Genomic DNA, 24813 nt, shown 5'->3' with positions numbered 1-24813 from the left:
AGTTTATAAAAACTAAAACAAAAAAATTAAAAGATTTTTCCATACATAATTTGTTTTGCATTTCTTTTTCATAAAAATGTTTTTTAAGCTTTAAGGAAAGACAATCCATTATTGAACAATATTGTCCTGTCTATTTTTGTACAAAAGAACGACAACTAACCATCCTTCTTTCGTTTGTTATATTTATGTTTTGCTTGGTGTCTGTACTTAATTTTTAAACTTAATTATAGGGTTGTTAGCCATCCTCCTATCAGAAGGACATTAGTTCTTCATGCAGATGATTTTCTCTTTTTATTTTTTGCTCTTTGCAAAATAAAAGACATCTAAAAACCTAACTCTTTTAAATCAACTTTTGAGCATTACATGTGGCAGATTTTTTGGTATGAAACCCTACACACACACACACACACACCTGCATGTACGTGTGTTCCGTCAATATAGTTGACGCCCAAAAGTGTTGCATTGCCAAATTAGTTTGGGAAATGCTGAACTAAACAGATTAAGTTGAAGAGAGGAAGGGACAGATTGTCTTTATCTCTGCATAGTGCCTGGAGTTTAATCCCCATGTTCAGAGCTGAAAAGCATCTCTGAACTGAAATCAACTTTGGACTCATCAGTAGGGATCTTCTGTCAAGTAGGCCTCCTCCCAGTCTCATCCACAGAACCTGAACAAAGAGCGAACTATTAAATTAACCTGCCCTCCCACACATCCGCCCATGACGAAGACTGCATTAAACAATGAATTTCTATTGAGCCAAGCTCTTTTGTTTGCTTGTTTTGTCTCATATAATGGCCTCAGCAAATGACTTCTGATATTTTCCATTCCATCATTCATTGGAAACCTAGATTGATTTTCAGCTAGTTACTGGCTTCCTTCCTCCTGGTGAGCAGAGTTGAGCCGTCTGAATTGAAAAGACCAAAAGAGAGCAAAACTAAAACCTCTCCTGATGTGGCAAATTAATTCTTCACAACAACAAAGGTGGAGGGAGGAGGAGGGGGAAGCCATAGTTTGGTCAGATGACTTTATCTGAGAGATGAGCTGCAGTGTTATATCAGTGTTAAATCAGTGGGCGTTGATGGTCCCTTCCTGTTGATTAATAACTATGGGCTGATTCTATACAGTCTGGGCCTTGAGCCTTCAGCTACGCCTTTGCGAATTTTGTCAACGGACAAACAATAAATCTATACTTGACCACAAGCCAAATATTGGGGTCTCCCTTTTATCTGCTTTGTGGAGGACAAATTCCTGTTAATTTTGTTTTAGAAAATAAGGAAGCTTCAAAAAGGAAGCCTTTAAAAGGTCTAAGGGAACATTAATTTTATAGGGAGCCAGATATTGCCGTTAGCTGTCTAACCAGATAGGTGTATTCATCAGGTTAATGCACGGCAAATGGACTTTGACTTAAAGCCAATAATGAGGTATTCCTCCAGCACGTTTTGAGCTTGTGACCTGCTTGGAATGTCCCAGTATGTCCATTCTTATGTTCTTACGCATTCAGGCATCCAGCATGAAATAAGGCCACTGTGTTAATGAGCCCCCCTAGGAATGTGCTTTATAAGTTAATAACAATAATTACAGATGTTGAGTGGTCTGCCTAGAAGGAGTTTGATGGGTCTCAGTCCAGTTCTGAGTTCACTCATGTCCTCTCCATTAAGAACTCAATGGTAATCAACCCTAACAGGCAAACTTGGTTGACATGCTCAGTCAACAGCTTGTGGCCAGTCTGACCCATAGTGATCAAACTGTCCTCTCCTCCCAGGGAACAGTGCCTCCACAGAATCACAGAACACGAGAACCGGAAAAAACCTCAAGAGGTTATCAGGTCCAGTCCCTGCCCTCATGGCAGGACCAAGCACCATCTATATCATCCCTTTTAGATATTTACCCAACTTGTTCTTAAATATCTGCGACGATGGAGATTCTAAACCTTCCTTGCTGCAAATTACATTGCGCCTTGTCCTATTGTCAGAGGCTAAGAGAATATTTTTTTCTCCCTCCTTCTTGTAACACCCTTTTAGATATTTGACAGTCTCCTCAGCCTTCTCTTTTCCAAACTAAACAAACCCAATTCTTTTAATATTCTCTCACAGGCCATATCTTCTAGACCTTTAATCATTTTAGTTGCTCTTCTCTGGATCCTCTCCAATTTGTTCACATCTTTCCTAAAAGATAGGGCCCAGAACTGGACACGTACTCCAATTAAGGGCTAATCAGAGCATACTAGAGCAGAAGAATTACTTCTTGTGTCATGCTCACAACACTGCATGCCAGAGTTGAGGGGGGAAATCTTACCCATCATTACCAATGGATCAACAGAGAACTTTAGTGGCTGAGTCTTGAACTTTTCCATAAGCAATAAAATTAACAGCAAAAAATAACTGGAGGAATAAAACAAGTGAGTAAGTAAACCTCAGGCCCTTCCCCCATCCCCAAAATAAATATGAGGCAAAGCTTCAAGAAGCGTCACATTGTGTGAAGGCTGGAATGGCTTGCAGTCAGTCCCTCCAACTCCTTTGCCTTTGGTACACTCAAAGAAGAGGCACCCCTTAGATAATCCAGTCCAGGTTTGACACATAGCCCAGCACACGCTGTTGAGTTGAATAAGAGCTGTGGGGACATTTATGCGGTGCAGATTTCATCAATAAAGCTCAGGCACTTTAAGCCTTTCCACTGTCTTCCATGGACATTGGATTGGACATGTGATGGTGGCCCTCTATTCAGAATTTTAGTGCTTGATGCAAAGATCCATGAGTAACATGAGACATGTGACATGTGAGATGGGGAAAGGGGCATATTGCAATCTTACCTTGTTTTCTCCTTCTGGAGCTAGAGGGTCTGTCATCCATGATCCAAACCTTGATCCAGAGGTTTTTACTGTGACTGGGTCACTTATTCCTGTCAGCTTCCCACAAGCTGTAAAATAGAGGAGAAGAGGGTGAGCAAGGCAATGGAGTGATTAGACTTCAGGGCATGGCAGACCTGAAACATTCAGAACTTCGTAGCTCTGATGAGTGGCACTGGCATTCAGATGTGCCCATGTCACTGTGACATTACTTCTCTCCAGTTGGTTTTAATTAAGGGCAATTAGACTGTGAACAACTGTCTGGGGCTTTGGTTTGTATCATGCCACTTAATCACAATTGTCCTTATCGCAGTGCCCTAGGAAAACAAGCTTTTTCAAAAACAGACGTGCTGCCAATGTTGTAGAATAGCAAATGAGAAGAAGAGTTAGTCAGCTTTAAGCAGCCAGGTGGAGAAATTAGCTGAATCGTGACGGCTCAGGTTTGCGGGAATTGACCTGGTGCTGCTTATTCTGAGCCTCCAAACAATCCTCTTACAGGATAAAAAGGTGGGGCGTTGTATAAACACACTTGTCTTCCCAGCAAGACTCATGAACTGTACAAGTCCATCACCTTCTCTGGTGCCCACTACCATAGTACCTAAGTACCTCACAAACTGTAATGACTTTACCTCACACACAACACAATGTGAGGTAGGGAATTTGTGCTACTCCATTTGCACAGATGGGGAATTGCAACTCTGCAAGATTTAGGGCATGAGTTTTAGAAGCATTGCTCCCCTGCCACGGGCACTGGCTTTACCTGGAATTTTAGATGGTCGGCACTGGCAAAAACCCAGGCCGTAGTGATTTGCCCCTGGGCACGCAGTGAGTCTGGGGCAGCATCCGTAATTGCAGGTAGATCTTCTGTTCACTTGTCTAGTGATATAACCACAGGGGCTCAATGTTCAAGCTCAGGCCCGCTGACAGGTAAAGGGAGGTAGTTGCACCAGGACCCAGCGTTTCTACGGGACCTAGAACTTCAGCCACTGCTGCTGCTATGCAGTGGGGTCCGTTCTACAGTTTGAGCGGCACTAAGGGCTGATTACCCTAGGCCCCACCCCTTCTGCCTTTGGCCCCACCCCTTCCAGGGCGTAGAGCTGGACCCTCCTCCCACCTTGCCCCATGATGGCTGTCGGCACAGCTGCTCAAGCTAATGAGCTTATCAGAACTGGTATCTGAGCCTACATGGGTACATGAGCATGGGAACAAATGGCTACAGGACGGATTTTTAAAAAATATTTAGAATCCTCAGGATTGGAATTGGCACCTAGGAGGATTTTTCAAAGGTCCAAGGGCTCCTAATTCCCATTGGCTTCAAACTCACTGAATTCAGTGGGATTTATGCACCTTTGCCCTTTGGAAATAGCAAGTACCTGCAGCTTTAGGTGACTAAATATCTTGAAAAATCTGTTTCTGATATCTTAACCACCTATCCCTTTTCCTTCTGCATCAAAGCTCCATATCAAGCTGTCCCTTCCATGGGTCCACATAGTTAAATATAATCTTGTATCGTTCTCTAGCTTTGCAAAAACGTATGTCCCCCATGCTTCATTCTGAGCATCTAACAGAGCCAGGTGATAATTTCATATTTGCAATAATACCCACAAGATTCAGTCACACAGCCATTCCATGATGTCAAAACACTCACCTGCTAGCATACAGACGTTAAAGAATGACAAGTGGAAAGTCAAGGTAAGATGCAGCAGAAGAATTTGCAGACTGAGGCTTGGGCTACTAGACCTTACAGTTGACTGCAGATACACAATTTTAGCTATGGCAATTGCATAGCTAGAATTGACGTATCTGCAGTCAACTGTAAGGTCTATCCTCCCTGAGTGAGGTCAATGGGAGCATTTCTTCCATCAACCTCCTTTACTCCTTGCAAATCAACATATCTGCAGTCAACTGTAAGGTCCGTCCTCACTGAGGGAGATCAGTGGGAGAGTTTCTCCCATCAGCCTCCCTTACTCCTTGCGAGAGGAGGAACACAGAGGGTTGACTGCTGACCCCAGAGAGATTGATTTTGCGCGGCTTTACCAGGTGCGTGAAATTGAACTCCAGAAGATCATGAACATGCCCTGATCCTCCATGCAGGAGAAGTCATAGAAACACTCACATGGGTACTGCAAAGCAGCTCTTACAGAAGTAAGTCCTCAATCAGCCCTTCACAAGGGCAGAAGAATATGGCTAACAACTCACTCTAATCTCCAGAAGGTGTTCGCTGGCTCTTGTCTTTAGGTTTTGCAACCCGAGACATGCAGCTAGGAGGAGGCGCGGGGGTGGGGGGCAAGGAGATTGAGTCCAATGAGTCTGGCAGGCGGAGCGAGATGAAGGGGCAGTGGCCAGGGGATTGGGCTCCTGGAGCTGGTGCTGCTGGTGGTGACCCCGGGCATACACAGCACCACTGGTGTCCCAAGTTTAATGGTGCCTCACACAGCTGCATATGCCGAAGGATTATTGGTGAAAGAATACACAGAGGGTGACTATATCTCCCTATCCTGAATATGAGACAGAGATATGGTGGAGGGGGGCAGCTGCCAGAGCTCCTCCCAGACTTCCTGAGGCACTGGGACCTGGTAACCAGGTGGCAGCCACCCCACCCCCCCGCGGCCCCCAACCTAAACTTAATTTTGCAGAGTGCCTTGCTGGCTCCCCAGCCCCTTGCTGGCTCCCTCAGGTGTGGCCAGACAGCATGTGTGTGCGTGTTCTCCAGCCAGCCGCTGTGCCTGCATGCCAGCAGGGGACTAAATACAGGGCAATTAGCTCCTTTTTAAAAATAAATCAGGACACCTTCCTGTCACCCAAAATTCGGAGCTGGCCCACCCAAAACGGGATGGATGGTCGCTCTACAATGAGTTAAAAGAACAAGCAGGTAGTTGCTTCATTTGACAGCAGAGGGCCAGCCTCTGTCTACTGATCTTCCAAACGCTGACTGCCATTATCAGCTTTCAGTTTTATCGCTTTCCCTCTATTTTCCTGGAAAGATGCTTGTATAAAGCCAACTGACTTAGAAAAAAAAAAAAAAAGCTGCTCCCAGTAAACGGGTGATATTTGCAAGCAGTTAGGCTGAAGCTCACTGTTATAAATGTGTCTCCAGCTAAACTCACAGTTTCCCAGTGGGGCACTAGGGCCGATTGTATTCCAGGCTTGGTGCCTTTTTCATGGTTTACATCTGTCATGGGCCTCAGGTGCCAAGCGGGCAAAATCTTAAAAGCTGCACTGCCTGGGATTCCTTTTAGCTAGAAACACAGAACTGGAAGGAACCTCCTGGGTTCTTGAGTCTGGCCCCTGCTGTCGTAGGTAACCCTGTTTTACAATTTGAGTCCTAAATTTATCACGTAAAGAACCTACCACTTGAACAAGGACTTTGATCTTCGACTCCCAGATTAAAAGTCAGAAGCATTATTTATTTCACCACCTGAGTTACATCTAAGCTAAGACAACATCAATCATTTAGTGTTATTGTTCTGGATCGGCAGCTACAATCTTTGCATCACACTGGGAATTTTAGTGGCATTTATTCATTTCAGCCAAGAAGCAACTACAGCCATTACACAAAGGTCTTTTTTATACCAGATGCTTCTTGATTGCTGGATATAAGCCGAGAGCAACTGTGTGCTCGGAAATACTCTGAGGTGAGGAATGCTTTCTGCTAGGCATGGAGATGCCCTCAATGTGAATCCAGCTCAGCACCAGCACCTGGCAGGACAGGATCCTTGTATAGCCTGTGTATTATAAATCAATACATCGATAATTTGCACATACACAGATATACAGCCTGGGGTCTCAAACTGCTCTGTGTATCTTAATGAGTTGTGCCTCAAAAGTGGGGTTACCAACGCTCCTGGACTGGCCTGGAATTTCCCTTAATCAGCATCATTCTCCTGGTAACAATTGAAAGCAATCCTGGGGCTTTTGATAGGATATTTTAAGAAAAATGATATTATGTAATATTGTGGGGGGACAGGAATAATCTCGTAGAATACCTTCAGTCATAGCTGGCAAACCCTACTCAAAATGCTCTAGTGATTCAAAGTTCTCTTTCATTGTCCCATTTTACTTCTGGGGAAGTTAAGGCCCAAAGAAATCATCTGGTTTGTTGAGGAAAATTCTGTGCAAGGAGTCAGCAGCAGAGCTGGGATGAAAATCCAGAATTCCTCACCCCGGTGCCTGATTTAACACCTACACAACATGCCTGTCATAGAGCCTTTCTTTTTAGTGCTTCATTGAATGGGCCTTCTTTTTGCAACACCTAAGCAATGCTCCTTGATCACACCCTAAGGTGCACCCATGACCAGCAAAAGAGCATTCCTTTCAGACTCTTGGGCGTGGAGTGTTGGCCTGCATGGTGCACACAGTTCTGTTTGGCTTAGAGTAACAGGGAGTAACAGGGATATACAGTGAACAGTCACAGAGGGGTAGCCACGTTAGTCGGTATCTTCACAAAATGAAAAGCAGTCCTGTAGCACTTTGAACGCTAACAAAATAATTTATTAGGTGATGAGCTTTTGCTGGACAGACCCAGGAGGAATTGCCAGATCTAAAGAAGTGGGTCTGGACAGGAAAGTTCATCACCTAATAAATTATTTTGTTAGTCTTTAAAGTGCTACAGGGGTATGTTGGCTGCCTGTTTGTTCTGCGTTTGTACAACCTCTACTATAACAGAGTCTTAGGTGCAGCTCTGGTTCTTGGCATAATATAAATAATTAGAGCCCTGCAAATCCGCTGATATCCACTTTCTATTTTTCGGTATCCTCATTCGCAGATGCAGATATAAATATCTGTGGTTAAATTTTTGTGGATATGGATGCAAATGCAGATATATGTTTTGTATCCTGCAAATTTGTAGCTACAGTATCAGCTTTATACCCAGATATCAGCATGCACGGATGTCAATGCAGATATCTGTGGCTAATTTTTTTGTGTACACAAATGCAGAGGTAGATGGAAATTTTATATCTGCGGAGGGATGTAGAAATAATTAATAATATAGGTTGAACCTCTCTGGTATGGCACCCTGAACAGCACCAAACGAGAGACTTTGCCAGGCTATGGGAGGTCAATATTGTCTAGCAGTATTACTAACACTTCCGCTGGTTCCTGGGCTTTTAGAAGACATTTAGGGATAAATTAGAGCTAAATAGCAGCCCAAAACAATGAGAGTCAAGACTGGTGGCTGGAAACAAACTTTATGGAACCACAGGAAACTTTGCCATAACCAGGATAAGTTGACATCTGGCTAACTAAAATCCTGCTGGACCAAGGATGTTGCTGGATTAGAGAGATTCAACCTGTAACGTGTTTAGGGATCAGAAGTGATATTTATGTTGTTTTATACTCATGCTCATGTTTTTCATACTGAATCTCCCAATTCGGGGGGTAAACCTGAAATGCCCCAACAGCTCAGTAGTGGATTCAGAGGGATAGCCATGTTAGGCTGTAGCTTCACAAATAACAAGCAGTCCTGTAGCATCTTAAAGACTTAAATGTATTTATTATTAGGTAATGAGCTTCCATGGGTAAGACCCAAGTGAGTCTTACACACGAAAACTCTGTAGTAGTTTCTGCTTGTTTCATCTCTGGTTCTTTAAGTGCTTCAGAAAATCATTTATGGTGCTTAAGTTACATGAGTTCAGACATGTGGAGGCTGTTTCAAGTCCCTGGGTGGTGAGAATAGCATAAAATGACTTGAGTTTGCTTTATTTTATATCTACATGTCATTAAGATGGCTGCATCTCTGCTATGGAATTCCAGTACTGGAAGTTTTCAAGGACAGGTTAGACAAATGCATACCAGCATGGTCTAAGCATACTCAGTCCGGCCTCTGCATGGGGGGATGAACCAGGTGACCTCTTGAGGTCCTTTCAGAGATACATTTCCCTCAGTATTGTTTGCCATTCTCCAGTCCTGTGCAGTCAGGCTTTACAAGAATCCAAATAAATCTGACAGTCAGACTCCTGCCACTAAATCAACAGGCTGGCTCAGCAAATATTGGCTCAAGGCCAAGATTTTCAAGGCTTAGTTCACCGCAGTTTCTCATGACGAGCTCTCAGTCTCGTGTGTAAATTAATCCCTTCTCTTGACCTTGCCCTCACTAAAACCACCTGGAGGGCGTACCTCAGCCATCTAACATGGGTTCCAACTACAACTGTCATGCCTTCACTAGGCTTGTAACGGGTCAAACTACCTCTTTTTCACAGTCAGTGGGTGAGGTTAGGGAGCTGAGTGGCCATTTTAAAGCCACAGAGTCTTTAAATTAAGGGCAAAGAGCTTGTTTGATTTATGGACTCAGTGGTTATTGTGAGTCGTCAGTACAGCAAACCAAATTAGGGTCTTGCTTCTCTGCTTGATTTTCCCCCCTAGCCCCAGGACAGAGGGAATCCCATGGAAGTCAAGGGGAATTATTTGTGTCTTGCAACAGAGGACACTGCTAGGGCATGTGGACCCATCACAGCAGACACTCTGCTCATGTTGCCTGAGTGAGGGCTCTCATTTGCAACTCTTTACACTCGCTTTTAAAGGAGCAATATGAACTCGCTCAGATGCTACCAGGCAGACCAGGGCATGGAGGAGGTAGCAGGGGAAAGGAAGGATTATGCCCCTTTGGCCCACGGGATGGATTTGCAGGCTGCACTTTTTGTCTTCTTCCCCACTACCTAATTCAGTGATCAGCAACCACCGGTGTGGGTGCCAAGAGTGGCACATGAGCCCATTTTCATTGGCACGCAAGGCAGGAGCTCAACCCCACTCCACCTCCCCCATGCAGCTGGGAGTTTGCTCAAAGTCATACTGGCTGGGGATTAACAAAAGACCAGCTAATGCTACCTACATGGTAAAGCATTGCATCTTAATTTATTTATTAATTAAGCTGTTGTAAGTAGAACTATTAGGCTATGGCTGCACAGAAAAGTTATTTTGAGATAACAATTGTTATTTCAAAATAGCTTTGCGAGCACCTACACTATGCATAAACTACAAATCTGAAATAGCGCTATTTCAAAATAACCCATAACAACATGCAGTGGCACTACTTTGAAATCGGCACTATGTCCGCATCTATGCTGCCCCTCCATTTCAGAAGGGGCACGTAAACACAGCAGTTTGGAAATGCTAATGAGATGCCAATATGAATATTCACTGCCTCATTTGCATAATGGTGGCCACCGACCGCATTGAAAGTGCTGCTTTTGAAATGCAAACAAGCCATGTAGACAGGGTTCCTTTGAAAGGAAGCCCTGCTTTCGAAAGCACCCTTCTTCCTAATTTTTTTCAGGAAGAAGGGTGCTTCAAAAAATAGGACTTCCTTTCGAAGGACCCCTGTCTACACAGCTATTTTGCATTTCAAAAGCAGGACTTCTGACGCAGCGAGTGGCCGCTGCTACGCAAATGAGGCACTGAATATTCATATCAACACTTCATTAGCATTTTCAAAGAGCTGCTTTTACATGCCCCTTCCAAAAGGGAGGGGCAGTGTAGATGCAGCCTATATATCCGGACATGCTATTTCAAAATAGCTCGGTGTTGATTCAAACAGCATCCTTGTGGGTAGCTGTGTTATTTCCAAACAACCTATTCTGTAAGGATTTATTTCAAAATAACGCTGATGGATAGATGTAGCCTTAGTGATTTTAAAAAGTATCACCGGCCCTCGGACCATACGTAGAGGTCAAAAGGTCAAATTTCAACACCCCACTTCAGATAGGCTGCTGACCCCTGGCCTAACCCAACCAAAGGCCGTCCAACTTTTGCCCAGAATTTGTTAGTTTAGCCATGCACTTCCATCTGCACTCACTGGAGATGCCTCTACTCCACAGTGATTTCACACACCTCTATTTGTAACATTAGAGGCACCAGGATCTGCTCCTTCCTTTTTGGTGACCGTTGGGAAGATGGAAACGAGCAACTAGAAAGCTCTCTACCCATCTCGCCATTGTCTCCTGGCTGGGGGACCTCTACTCGGACTGCTACTCAAAATGCAGCTCGGATGGATCTGTGTGTGTAGTGAGGGGTACACACACTTTATGTCTTCCAGTCCCTGAAGTGTAAAACACTGGGACAGTTTTGTGGTTGACATTTTACTCGAGGGATCAGCTCCCTATTCTGTGCCAAGGCCCAGTTCTTAGTAGGGTGTGCACATCCTTTTTAATCTCTGTAATGGGAGCATGTATCAGGGCTGCCAGAGTCAAGGACCGGCTTGGAAAGGGAGAGAATTCCAAACCTGCAGAGAGCAGCTACCACCTCAGGGTACATCTTCACTGCAGGGAAGACTGACTCTGCCACAGTCAATCTTCCAGAGATCGACTTATCACGCCTAGGGCTCAACTGAACTTACAAGGCACCTGTGCTGGTGCCAGCACTGCTGCCCCATACTAGGAATAAGGGAAGTCAATGGAAGTGCACACTCACATCAACCTCCCTTAGTGGAGACAGTGCAGCAGCCGAATTAAAGTACACTGACCTTAGTTGGCATTGCATACCTTAATTCGACTTCCCTCTGAAGTGCAGACGTGCCCTCAAACTCACCTCTAGTTCAAGGAGCAATTCTGCATGACAGTCGCTCTATTTCTGCGAGAGTTCTCCTCCGAACATTAATGGGAACCCTCGAATCACCATATAAAGAGAGATCTTTAAAAAGCGTGTGACCGGAACAATGAACTGAACCTGCCTTTGGATAGATACACCTGCCCCCATAGCAGGGTCAGGAGGTTCTCAGTATTGAATTGTCCGTAAAGCTTGGGAGAAAAAGAAAAACACAGGGGGAGAGGGACTTTGTCTAAAGCAAGCTATTCAGCAGCCGTGTGAAGCTCAGTGTGACTGGGGTAGGGAGTGAAAAATACTGACAAGAAAACAAGAAAGTCTCTTTGACACCAGTGAGATGTCTCTGCCATGCGTCTAGCACCTTGTAGCTGGCTGGGCCAAGATGAACTGGGTATTTGTTAGCATTTTAAATTGGTAATACAGGTTAAACCTCTCTAATCCAGCATTCTCTGTCCAGCAACATCCATAATCCAGCAAGATTCAATCAGCCAGGTGACCAGTTATCGTGGGTGTCGCTGAGTTTCCTGTGGTCGCATAAAGTTTGCTGCCAGCCACCAATCCTGGCTCTTACTGTTCTTTGCTGTTATTTAGCTGTAATTTAACCCTAAATGTCTTCTAAGAGCCCAGTGGGCAATGGAAGGGTCGGTAATGTGCTAGACAATATTGACGTCACATGATCTGGCAAATTCTCTTGTTTGGCGCTGCTCAGGTCCCAAGAGTACTGGACTAGAGAAGTACAACCTGTACTGTAAATAGCCTCTCAATTGTGTCTGTGGCTTGGACAGAGACTGCTTGCTTTGTTGCTGATTGTACAGTGCCTACCACACCACCACCTGGATCCTACACTAAGATTCCTTTGCATGTCACCAATACAATTAATTTTGCAGTTATTGAACATAGAAAATAACTAACAGTTTCCTTATTCAGCAAATTAGGCCTTCATTTTGTGCCAATGGAATACCAGTCAGTGCATCAAAATGTCCTTGATTTTTTTCTCATAATTTAATCAATTAATTCTGTGTTCCCATTTTTTATACTCTAAAGTAGCAAGGAACCTTAGGAATTTAATCCACGTTGGTTAGCTGCAACTGACCAGAGAAGCTACATGACAGGGCAAGCATAGACGCACTTCCAGGGCAAATGATTGCACTCACAAATTGCAAAGTCAGTTCCCACAAACATTTCCTATAGAATTCTCCCCCTTCAAATACCTGACCCAGTAACACTCAGCAGCATGCACGGACACAGAGAGCAAAAGTGGAAGATGGTGAGAGCAGGGCCAAAGCACAGTCACTTGAAATACACCGGTACGTTTCCTTGCAGAAAGTTACTTGCATGATTTGCCCAGCTGAGCTGGGATATGTGGGTATTTTTCATCCCAAATTGTTCTGTAAACTACCGGGCTGTCTCATCAGCCCAGGAGGAAATCAGGATCATGCTCAACTCTTTTTCAGTTGCTGGCCTCTAGGCCTAGATACTATCCAAGCACAAAGCTCACACACCAAATTAAATAATTTCTTCTTCTTCTCTTCCCATCATACCCAAATTGAGAAGCTTTTTCCCTTGCCTTTCTCATCTCCCCCTAAAAGAATCACAGAATCATAGAATTCTAGGGCTGGAAGGGACCTCAGGAGGCCACACCCTTCCCTTAAATTGCCCACTGAGTCATGTGACAGATGCCCTTTCCTGAGTGTTCTATCCTATATTGGGTCCCAAAAATATTTGTAACTGCCACAGAGGAATCATTTAATTCACTTCTGAAGTGCAACCACCTCTGAGATGGGCTATATGTTGTAGGGGTGCCAGCGTTCCCAATCAAACCGAAAGGAGGCCATTACTACAAATTGCATCTGATCTGCCCAGATGGGAGAGCTAGCAATCCTACATGAACTTAAACAATACTCAACACAAGTCTACAAAAGTTCAGGATAGCAAGTGAACAGTGCCAGGCCAGAGTCTGAGTTGCGGAAGGTCACTGATTTGCAGCAGCAGAGGATCTGAGCACAGGGCAGGGGAACACAATTACCCAACCTGGAGCTCAGCCAGTGGCATTATTCGTGTGGCTTGTGGGACGGACCTGCCATTCTCAAGACTCACTTCTCCCACCTGAGTGCTCATTTTACAGCACTTGTTCCCTAGCAGCAAAATACCTGCAGGTGTTGCAACAGCCTGATTTTCCAAGGGACAGATATCTGTGTGAACCACCCTTCCTTTAGCTCAGGGGTGGCCAATCTGAGCATGAGAAAGAGCCTGAATTTACCAGTGTACACTGCCAAAGAGCCACAGTAATATGTCAGCAGCCCCGCCCCCCCCACATTAGCTCCCACTTCCTGCTGATCAGCACTTCCCTCTCCCTACCTGTGCCTCCTCCCCACTGCGATCAGCTGTTTCACAGCCTGCAGGAGGTTCTAGAGAAGGAGGGAAGACAGAGGACGTGGCAGGCTCAGAGGTAGGGGCAGGACTTGGAGAATTACAGGATCATAGAACTGGAGGGAACCTTGAGATGTCATCAAGTGCAGTCCCCTGCACTCATGACACGACCAAGCACCATCTAGACCTGTGGTGGCCAACTAGTTCTGAAGCAGTGACCACGTTATTCTGAAAATATATTTACTGTTCATGCCAACTAGCCACACTCAACCGGCCAAAGAGCCACATGTGGCTAGCATGTTGGACACAAGGGATCTAGACCATAAGGGGCAGGGGGTGGGCAGGGCCTGGGGCCAAGGCGCAGGGTTGAGCAGCAAACACCCTTCACACATTGGAAAGCTGGCACCTGTAGCTCCAGCCCCAGAGTTGTCACCTAGGCAAGGAGCCATATGTTCACTTCTGAACAGCCACATGTGGCTCCAGAGCCAGAGGTTGGTCACCCCTACTTTAGCTTTTAAAACACTTTTCTACTCAGCTGCATTCCAGGGGCAATAAAACGGGATGAACCGAACACACCTCCAAAATGTACCAAACATCCCGTGTGTTTGGGGCTTACGATCAACGGGCGCCTTCCACCACTGGGCTGCTCCAGTTTGGCAGCAGCCTATCACAATTGAAATCAAGGGAATCACAGTGGCCAAGGGCGCCACTGTGGGAGGGCAGGTAGTAGGGGAAGAAGCAGCCGAGCATACCGGAACGCCGCTTGCTCTTCTTCCCCTTCCTCTGACAGTCAGGGAGCGAGAGGAAAGTACACACATTGCAAACTACCCCTCTTCCCCCTCCCCTCACCAGCCAGGAGCGAGAGGCGTGCACACAAGCTGTGTACTTCCACCTCGTCCCCTGACAGTCAGGGGAATGAGAGGAGCAAGCAGTGTCCCAGTACCTATGGCTGCTATCCCCTTCCCACTCCCCCAAAATGGTGCCCTTGATTGTGGCATAAACCTGAGATCTCCAAGTAGAGAATGGAACCCCAGCGTGCTATGAGAGACTGGGGCCGTACCCAAAGGAATTCTTTATTCCCAAAGAGCCGAGAACGACTAAACTCCACTGAAGGCCAATTCCAGTAGTACCAGCAAGGTGGACGTACAGAGTTGGGTACTACTCCATTTGAGTGAGTTGTCTCACAGAGTGGTCCTAAGAAGGAGGTAATGGTGAGATCCTAAGCAGAATTAGCCTGAGAAGAGGCTTATTTTCACCTGCAGGGAACCCAGGGTCAGTGATGTGTTGGGGTGAGCCCAGAGCTTTTGTTAGAGTTCTGCCATCACATTCAAGGGAAGGTCAACAGGGGCTCCACTGCATCTGATGGGTCAGATCCTCAGCTGGTATCAGTCACCATAGCCCCACATAGCCCTCCTTCTCTCTGAGTCCAGACACATCATCCCTGCATGGGATAACTTATCTCCAGAGCAGGAAAAAAGGTGCAAATGCTGCCCACAAAGGCATACCACATTCGTCTGCCAAGTGCTGCAGATGTTCTCCTGGAGGAGAGCTATGAATACAACAGTCTGCAAACATGTACTCGTAACTTTCAACAGGCTCACCTCAGCCATGTTCAACTTCCCCCCTGCCACACCTTCACCCTGTGTCTCCTTTCTTTTTCAAGCAGCTGGCTAAAACAGCAGGCTAGCATTTGCAAACTCAGGGCCCAGCCCCTCAAGGGGTATATAACCGCATAGCTCCACAGAAGCCAGTAACACCGTAGTGATTCACCCCAGTTGAGGAAGCCAGACTTGAGTATTTAAAATAAGGTTTCTACAACCCAAACAGGCACCTAAATGCAAGCGTCCTTACAACCACAGATGCTGAGTTCCTGTAAGCACCAGCAACTCTATTGGGGCTTGCATCTATCCAGTATTTCTGATACTTGGTCTATTTGTAGTTAGCTTCCCAAGTGGGGATTTAGGAGCTGAACATTGACCATCAAAGTATGAACATTTTGGCCCTAACAAATTAATTTCAAAGCTGCACAGATGAGATTCCACGCTAACTGACTTTTACATTCATGCCCATGAGCGTTGCTGCGAAGAGGTGCCTACATGTGGGATTATGCATGCCCATGCTGTCAGAGAAGAGGAACAATATTGCGTGACTTCTCTGACCAGTTCCAACTAAGCAACTGAATTCCTCCCTTGATTATTTGTGGTCAAGCCACAAAAGAAACAAAAAAGAGGTTATTTAGCTAATGAAACCTGAACAAACACAGAAATAAGGGTATCGACTTGAATGAAGGAACTTTTGCCAACAAAGAGCACCGTGTTGTTTAAATAATTATTCAATGCAGATTATTTGCTGAGTTCAAATTAGATTCCCCAGTTTCTCTATTCTTCCTCTTGAAATCACACACAGCTTTGGTACACAGGGATACTTATCATGTATTCTGGGAGTATTATTATAGAAGCCCTTGGTTAAAATATTGACAGCACAATACGGCTCCTCTTTTAGATACAGCCCTGACGTTTTTCTTTCTGTTCCAGGATGGTTTTTTTTTTTTCTCTCCCTACTATGCTCTCTCTTCAGTTCCTACAGTGAAAGTGACTGAAGGTCAGGAGAGAGCTGGCAGCAGAAAACAGACAGTCTCTTATTTCTCAAGAGACAGGAGGGAACATAAGACCAACCAAAAGTGGTAGGTTTGAAGAGATGCACTCTACTGTGGAACAGAAAATAGATCACTGCTCTCCATTTGTTACCTCAGGTGAAGCATCATCTCTTCCTTCAAAAGGGAAAAAGTAAAGGCAGTAGGTTCTTTACAACAGAATTGTCCTGTGATTGAGGCACTTGACTGAGCCTCTGGAGATGGGGTGGAGGGAGTTAACTCTAGGCTCCACCACAAACTCACGATGTGACCTTGGGTTAATCACTTAAGCATTCTATCCCTCAGTTCCCCACCTATAAAGTGATACTTCCTTCCTCCTGCTTTACCCCTATTTTGCCTGTTCAAGTTAGAAACTCTTGGAGGCCGGAACCATCTCTCACTATAGAACACTGCAGCCCCTTACAATAGGGCCCAACTCAGCAGACGCCTGTAGGAGCTACTATTATAATAATACAAAATAAGAATAACCATGTTTCATTTTTCTTTTAAACAATTTAAGATGAAACTCAGAGAGCTCAGTACAATGTCTATGCACCAATTACTGGCTACTGAAGCCACATGTTGGGGCCTTAACGGGGGCATCGACCTTTGGGCTGTGAATTTCACCTTTATAGCATACAGCTGGAGAACTGTTCTTTACCCCTCACAAAACCACTGCAATATGGGACATGGTAAATAACGAGCAAAAGCAGCATGAAAATAAACAAAGCAGCATTTCCATGTGCTTTCCTTTTTAAATTAAGGGGTCCAATCCTCAGTTGGTATAAATCAGCCTATCTCCCTTCTTTTATTCTGAGCTGGTTGCTAAGGGCCTGGCCAAGCTCATTAAGTTTCCCTCAGAAATGGGCCTTTCCCTGCCCCAACCCACAGATATGGTGGCATTTTCAAAAGCATGTACGTAACTTCATTTTCATGTTCATTTCAAGGTTCATTTTCAAAACCAGTTAGGCCCAGAGGACCCTAAATCCCATTGACTTTTAATTAGATTTATGCTGTAGAGACAGTGTTACCAACCTGAGTCACTTAAACACCTTTGCAAATGTTACTCCTAGGTCCTGCAAAAAATTTGTCTGCATATATATAATTTTCTAAATGAATTCGTTTTCCTCTGTGGGCTTTTAGCTGACACGTGGATTACAAGGTAACAAGCTAAGATAATAATAACAATCAATTTCTAAAGGGAGAAAGCTTCCTAACCAAGGTCTAAAAACAAACAGAAACCATTCCAATAGCATAGACAGCAGAGAAATAAAAGAGTACCTTGCCAAAAATAGACAGTGAGGCGAAAGGAGCTGATCTTGACAGAAGTCACCTGAGAGTATAATTTCAAATGTGCCACCGAAATAGACTGGGGGATCAGTTAATGTGTTTAGATGACTTAAATTGCTTAACAAGCAAGTCAATAATGTAGGTGGAAATTAAATCAGGCTGGAGCTAGGTCAACAAATATTGGGGAACTGTCTTGCAGAGAGCACACAGGATGCAGAATCCTGGTTTTTTCACAACGGGCCAACATTTTCACCCTCGGTCTGGGGCCAGATGCTGATCTGACGTATTCCCTGGGAGAAGCCTGCTGACTTCAGAGGGGCCAGTTGATACCAGCTGCAAAGAGATCAGAATCTGGCCTCCTGTACTTCACAGCTTCTGTTTACTTGGTCTCATTGAGAGGGTTCTACTCCTTCACTGGAAGCAAGTGATGGGTTGGGAGTGATAGTGGTGGGGGTGGGGGTGGGCGTTATATGTTTTATAGCAGGTGCAGCAAACACACAAACATGAGCAAATACTGGTGAGGGTGCGTACTGTTGGCTGATAATAAGTCATGCCCCACATACTTATTATTTAAAATTGTATGCAGAGAAATCTTGGTATGCCCCAGTTCTAACTAGCAGAAATACTGGACTTTGATGCATAAGATAAATCGGGAACCAGTGTTTGCATTACGTAGGCAGTATTTTAAAATAGCCTATTTCCCATATTTCACTGTCCATTTATGCTAACTTTGCAAAGTCTCATGTCCTACTAAGGCTATGATCCTGCAGGCACATGTGCCATGAGTAACTTTACTCAGGTGAGTAGCTACTCGTGGTAGTAAAGTTACTCGTGTGGAGCATTTCCAGGCTCGAGCCCTGCTTGGTGAGCTTGTTTCTTAGAGCCAGTGCAGTGAAGGCACAAGGAGATGTCCCATTCAGCACTGCTACCTCAAGATGTTATATGTGCTGCACTTTACATTGCTGGTGTTTTGCCAGTGCCACCATATTGTTCTGAGCCTACCTAATTTTTGCATGCATGCACGGAGCCTTTCTTCAAGATTTGACACTCTGTTCTGAAGCTCTTCGTAGTCATAGGCGCCAATCTCCTCCTGGAGTTCGTTTAGAACTGACGTCAGATTCTGGACCTCCTCTTTAAACTGCAATACCAATTTTGCATCGGCTTTGTACTCTTCCAACACTGGTATCAAAGGCCTAAGTTCCTCCATTTTCGCTTTTATTGCCTGCAAGGTTAAAATAAGCTTGGTTCAGTGCTATGCGTGCAAAAATCTGCAACACTCTGCCTTGACCTGGCTTCTTCCTACGTGAGTGCAATGTTCCTATCCCCACAATTATTATTATCATTATTATTTTTGATCCAAAAGGATGTATTAGCAAGAGCATATTAAACAGTCTGCAGAACACCAAAATATTTGGGAAAGGCCTTTATTTGTCATTTTTAGAATGCAACATCTTACGGTTACATGCTTCAGATCACATACACAAAGAGTTCTGGTTTTTTTCTTAAAAAAAATTATATAGATATGCATTGACAAGGGTTTCAAACTATTCATGAAATGCATCTACAATTGCATGCAAAGGAAGATCTCAGTTGTGATTCAAGGTTCCTTAGTGAGATATGGTATAATTTGGAAAATAAAACAAAAAAATGCATGGTGCCAAATGCTCTGTGACCCTCTTTTCATGGTTACATGGGAGTGAACTGCTTCTTCAATCAGTCACTGCAGCATTGAAAAAACTTTCTTTTAAGTTAGCCCTGTAAGCAAGAAAATGAAATACTGTTGAGGAGCTAGCTCACTAACCTGCCTTATGCAAAACAAAAAAGCAGTCCTGTAGTACTTTAAAGACTAACAAAATAATTTATTAGGTGAGGAGCTTTCATAGGGCAGCTCCACTTCTTCAGATCTGTAATAGTCTTATGCAGACATCCACTCAGACACAAATACTCTGATGGCAAGAAAAAAAACAAACAAACAAAACTCCAAACCACTCACATTTTAATGCTGGAGTTGGCAGAAACCAAAGGTTGTGACTGTTATTTAAAATAATACCTGTGCAGAAATTTATAAATGCTATTTAATCACGCCAAAAATATCTTTTAAAATTTTGTGCTCCACACACACAGCCTTTATTTCTCCAAACTATTTTTTTAAATTAAAAAGAAAGGTTGCCTTTAAACCAGATTACACAACATTTAATTGACGATGCTGTGATCCCTTAGACAACAATGCACATGTAAATATGCATGCTCTTACCATTTAATGAAGCATTGGATATTATTCATAGTCAGTAGGTTTGGATGGATTAGATTTTTATTGATAAATGTTGATAAACATTGATTTCACCATACACAAACAGAGGAAAAATATTTCCATCAGTAACAGTTGAAATTTGCATATGGGGAAAGTAAGACAAATGCAACTCAAGAACTTACTACCTTTTGGGTTAAGGTTATTAATTATGAATATTTCAACAAAACAAAAAAGCAGTCATGTAGCATTCTAAAGACTAACAAAGTAATTTATTAGGTGATGAGCGTTCATGGGACAGACCCATTTCTTCAGGACACTATTTCTAGTTCTGAAGAAGTGGGTCTGCCCTATGAAAGCTCCTCACCTAATCAATTATTTTGTTAGTCTTCAGAGGGCTACAGGACTGCCTGTTTCTTTGTGAAGATGAAGACTAACAAGGCTACCTCTCGGTGAATATTTCAACATATATGTTGGCAATTTGTATTTTAACAGTTATAGAGCTTGAATGTTCTGCACCGCAGTGTCTAGCGTCATTAAATAATTAGTGCTGTGTGCCCCTCCTTGTCTGATTCCTCATATTTTCCCTCAGTTATGAATATTTAAGTCAAGAAAAGTCAAGAAAAATGCTTATTATTTTGAGCAGTTGTGAAAACGTAAATTGATAAAAACTGGGGAAACGGTTAAAAATAAACATTTATAATATGCGTTAAATTATATAAAAAGAAATATCCTATTCTGACAACCCTAGTAATAGGCCAGCTTCTAATCTCAGTTAAACCTGTGAAAGTCCAAAATAGCACCAGTGATAATTCCATTTCAGATCCTTGTACAATGCGTAGGACCTTTGTACCTGACACTAGGTCTACACTATCAAAACAAAAAGCAGTCAAGTAGCACTTGAAAGACTAGCAAAATGGTTTATTAGGTGAGCTTTCGTGGGACAGACCCACTTCTTCAGACCATAGCCAGACCAGAACAGACACTGTGCACCTCACTTGAAATAAAATACACAATTTGCACTAGGCAAATTGCGTATCCTATTTTAAGTCAATTTCAAAATAGGCTATTTTGAGATTTGGCCCTGTCTACCCAGCATCAAATTTCGAAATACAGAGCTATTTCAAGGCATACCTTACCCCTCCTGCAACAAGGAGTAGAGGGATGCTGAAATAGTGTCCCCAGTATTTTGAAAAATATTTCAAAATACCAGGCGCGTTTCCTACACATGGTGTTACTATTTCAGAATACTTTGGTATCCCAAAATAGCTCTCCAGCATAAACATAGCCTAAGTGTCTTGTGGAATTACTTTGCATTTACCTGGCGTGAAGGAGATTCAAAACCAGCCCACTTAGTAAAATGTTATTTGTTTTCCCTGTCTCTCGTTATCAAGTGGAACGCTTCTGCTCAATTGTTTAACACTTTTTTATTTGTACTCTCTAGTGAATGTATCACCATCAGAGGGGAGGAAATAAGATCACATTGCTGGAGCTGAAGATTGTCTCACGCTAGCATGTTCTAAACTTAGGGGAAAGAAGAGCTGAGAATTTTGTCAGTTTCATCCTTGTTTTTTTACCACCTCTGAGTTTCAAGTTCAGTTCTTCAACTTAGCTCTGTTTTTAATTCAAAACGTTGGTATTTCAAAATTGAAAACATAAAAAAGTTTTGGAATTAAAAAGTTTCAACCATCTCTCTAGTGGTTAAAGAATGTGGGGAAATGATTCAAGAAAATTTAATCAAAATGTTTCTCAAAGCAAGAGAAGGGGACATTTTCTGGTGACTGCTGTGCTATGTTCCGCTTGCTACTTAAATGCTCCAACTCATGGCTGCTTCAGAGAACAGATAGGTTCATGATTTGTCTCTGGATGAGATCGTTCCCCAGACCTAGTCAAGTACAGTAGCAGAATGCTGACCCCAACCCCATTCAGCAGAAAAATTCCTATTGACTTCAGTAGCATTCCAAATCCTTGCCCACTCCTGGGTCCATGGGTCTGTTTCACTCAGTAAGGACATTCATGCTCATATACAGGTTGAACCTCTCTAGTCTTGGACTCTCTGGTCCAGCAAGATCCATAAGCCAGCATGATTTTATTTATTTGGATGTCCACCTATCATGGGTGTGACTAAGTTTCCTGTGGTCCCAAGGAGTTTGTTTCCAGCCACCAGTCCTGGCTCTTAGTGTTCTGTGATGTTCCTTAGCATTAATTTACCCTTAAACGTCGTGTAAGACCCCAGCAAGCAGTGGAAGTGTTGATAATGCTGCTAGACAATACTGACCTCCCATGGTCCAGCAAATTCTCTGATTTGGCACCAGTCAGGTCCCAAGGGTGCAGGACTAGAGAGGCTCAACCTGTCTGGGAATTGCCTACCTGTTTACTGAGGTTACTTAACATGAGGACTTTGGGCCAATTACTGAAAAATAATCAACATTTACACTCTAATGGCATTTTTTTTCTCTCCTCGCTGTTGCCATATCACTCTGCACACTTGGTCCTATGTTCACAAAGGGTGCACAGTAGGAGACCTATTCTCCAGGAGGGCTTGAAAATTCCTTCCCTGGAAATCCGGTGCATTCGAGATATGAGTCTCTTCAGGCAAAACTTGCCTGGATGTCAGGTTTTTTTTCTGAGTAAGACCCAGAATGCAGCAGGAAGAAAACTCTAGGAAAGTGCCACGTGGCAGATTCACCTACGTAGAAATTTGGAGCATTGTTTTTGTCTTCTTTGGTCATTTGGCCCATGATATCTTAGGGCAGAGGAATACACACTGCAGCCTCATTAGCCGGCTGGAGGATGTACATACCTTAAACTGTCTCGCCAGGTGTTGTTTGTGACTCTCCTCCACTTGCTTGAATTTTGATTCCAACCCCTTCATTTGGTTCTCCATCTTCTCGACATATTGTAAGTCTCTTTGAGTCCGCCTGTCCAATACCTCTATCGACTGAGACATGTTTTGCACCTGCCCAAAGAAATGAAAAATAAGAAAAAGACAATGCAATCAAAGGAGGACGCTTTCATAGACACCAGGCAGCATCCTTTGCCCCGTAAGACAAATGTTAACCTACTTTCACTCAGTCAACCAAGCTAAAGAGGAATCAGCAGATGCATTATTTACTAGTTAATCAGCAGCATCTGACGGCATTATGACCATGTGCTCCAAAACACAGCAAATTGGTTTCATAAACATTTATTCTGCCATGCTTCAGAAAACAATCCAACAATCATGAATGCAAATAAGGATTGTAGTCAAGTATAAAAGGCATGAGTCTTAATGGTCTATTTAACGGGCAGACCCAGCATCAGATGCCTGCCTTCGCAGGTGGAAAGACTATTAGTTAAACAGAAGCATATTTGACTAAGAATAATACGCCTGTTCAGGTATGAATTAGCACTGCTTTGTGTACATAAAAAGACATTCGCTGATGGCCTGTGGGCAAGCTTTAGATCCAGCTAGCAAAGACTCACTATTCAAACAACATGCTCTTTTCTTTACTACTAGTTGTAGGTCATCAGTCAAAAAGAACACATTTGAGGTAGGCAATGCTACATAACTGGTAAATAATACAAGTGTTCATGAGTAAAGGCTAATATGTCCAGATGTCACCTCTGGTTATGATGGTTGCCATTTTTGGCTGACCTGCTGGAGACCTCTGATTTTAGGGGCTGCCATCTCAGTCACTGTTCAGGTTGGAATCCATGCCAGATGCCATCAGAGAGCTCAGTTTTAAAACCATGGGCCTCTGCCTTGAGAAGTGTTGTGAGAATGCTGACTGCTGAGATTGAAATAGAGATGTAGAAGGAAGCTAGATGAGAATCACAATGACCTGATTCTGAAGGGTGCCCATCAACTGATATGCTAAATTCCCTTTTTCTCCTTTCAACATTTGTGCCATTACAAGATGTTACTTATGACTTCAGTTCAGGAAAGCAACTGAATACAAGACTAGACTTTACGGTCTTTGAGGCAGAGACAAGCTTATTTGTTCTGTATTTGTGCTGTTCCGAACACAATGGAGTCCTAAGACATTACAATACAAATAAACACAATGTAGTGCAATACAACACTACTGCTATAGGTTAAACCTCTCTAGTCCAGCACTCTCTGGTCTGGCAACATCCGTAGTCCAGGATGATTTTAGTTAAACAGATGTCGAAGTATCACGGGTATGGCCAAGGTTCCTATGGCATCATAAAGTTTGTTTCCAGCCACCAGGCCTAGCTCCATGTTCTGTGCAGTTATTTAACTGTAATTTACTCCTAAATGTCTTCTACGAGCCCAGCAAGCAGTGGAAGTGTTGGTAATGCTGCTAGACAATATTGACCTCCTGTGGTCTGGCAAATATCTCTGGCTCAGCACTGGTCAGGTCCCAAGGGTGCCATACTAAAGAGGTTCAACCTGCACTTATTAATACCCAATTGAGTTCAATTTGCACTATTCCAGTTCTTAAAATAAACCTGTGTTTAAATGCTTTGCTGAACCAGGGACCATGTTAGGTCACTGAGAGTTTTGCTCAGTTCCCCCTGAAACTAATGGAATTCTTATCAGAACCCAAGTCTCAAGAATATGTTATTCTTTGCACCCTGCCCATAATTTCCTCTGCAAGCAAATTCCAAGAACATCTCCACATTTCATGCTGCCACAATTAGCTCCTGTTTCCACATTCAATGCTCTGGAAAGTGCTGCATAATAATATTGCACTTGTAGAGTGTGGAATAGACTACTGCTATTCAATATTTCCTCCAGGGAGTTTCACTGAGTTGTTGTCCCTCCTCTTGAGCATGGCCATAGAAATGTGCATGGTGTCGGAAGGTTCCATGGAAATTGATGGAACCAGCCAAGAGACAAATGCAAGTTTTTCAGTAAGTTTTGTGAGACAGTGGAGGTGTGCCCA

General features: G+C 43.6%; 1 protein-coding gene across 3 annotated transcripts in view; it reads right to left on the bottom strand.

Moving 5' to 3' along the window:
• The window catches only part of OLFM1 (olfactomedin 1), a 62491-nt gene that overhangs the window by 7618 nt on the left and 30060 nt on the right, over nucleotides 1–24813 (bottom strand). For all 3 annotated transcript variants that reach the window (XM_075015240.1, XM_075015241.1, XM_075015239.1), the window contains exons 3-5: nucleotides 22725–22880; nucleotides 18676–18895; nucleotides 2808–2914 (exon numbers count right to left, since the gene is read on the bottom strand). In XM_075015240.1, the coding sequence (XP_074871341.1) occupies nucleotides 2808–2914; nucleotides 18676–18895; nucleotides 22725–22880 (483 nt within the window). The remainder of the gene's footprint in view (nucleotides 1–2807; nucleotides 2915–18675; nucleotides 18896–22724; nucleotides 22881–24813) is intronic.

The sequence above is a fragment of the Carettochelys insculpta genome, chromosome 21 (assembly GCF_033958435.1).
Source record: "Carettochelys insculpta isolate YL-2023 chromosome 21, ASM3395843v1, whole genome shotgun sequence".
Classification (NCBI taxonomy): Eukaryota; Metazoa; Chordata; order Testudines; family Carettochelyidae; genus Carettochelys; species Carettochelys insculpta.
Note: the sequence above shows the minus strand (reverse complement) of the source record. Positions and strands in the feature narration are given on the sequence as shown.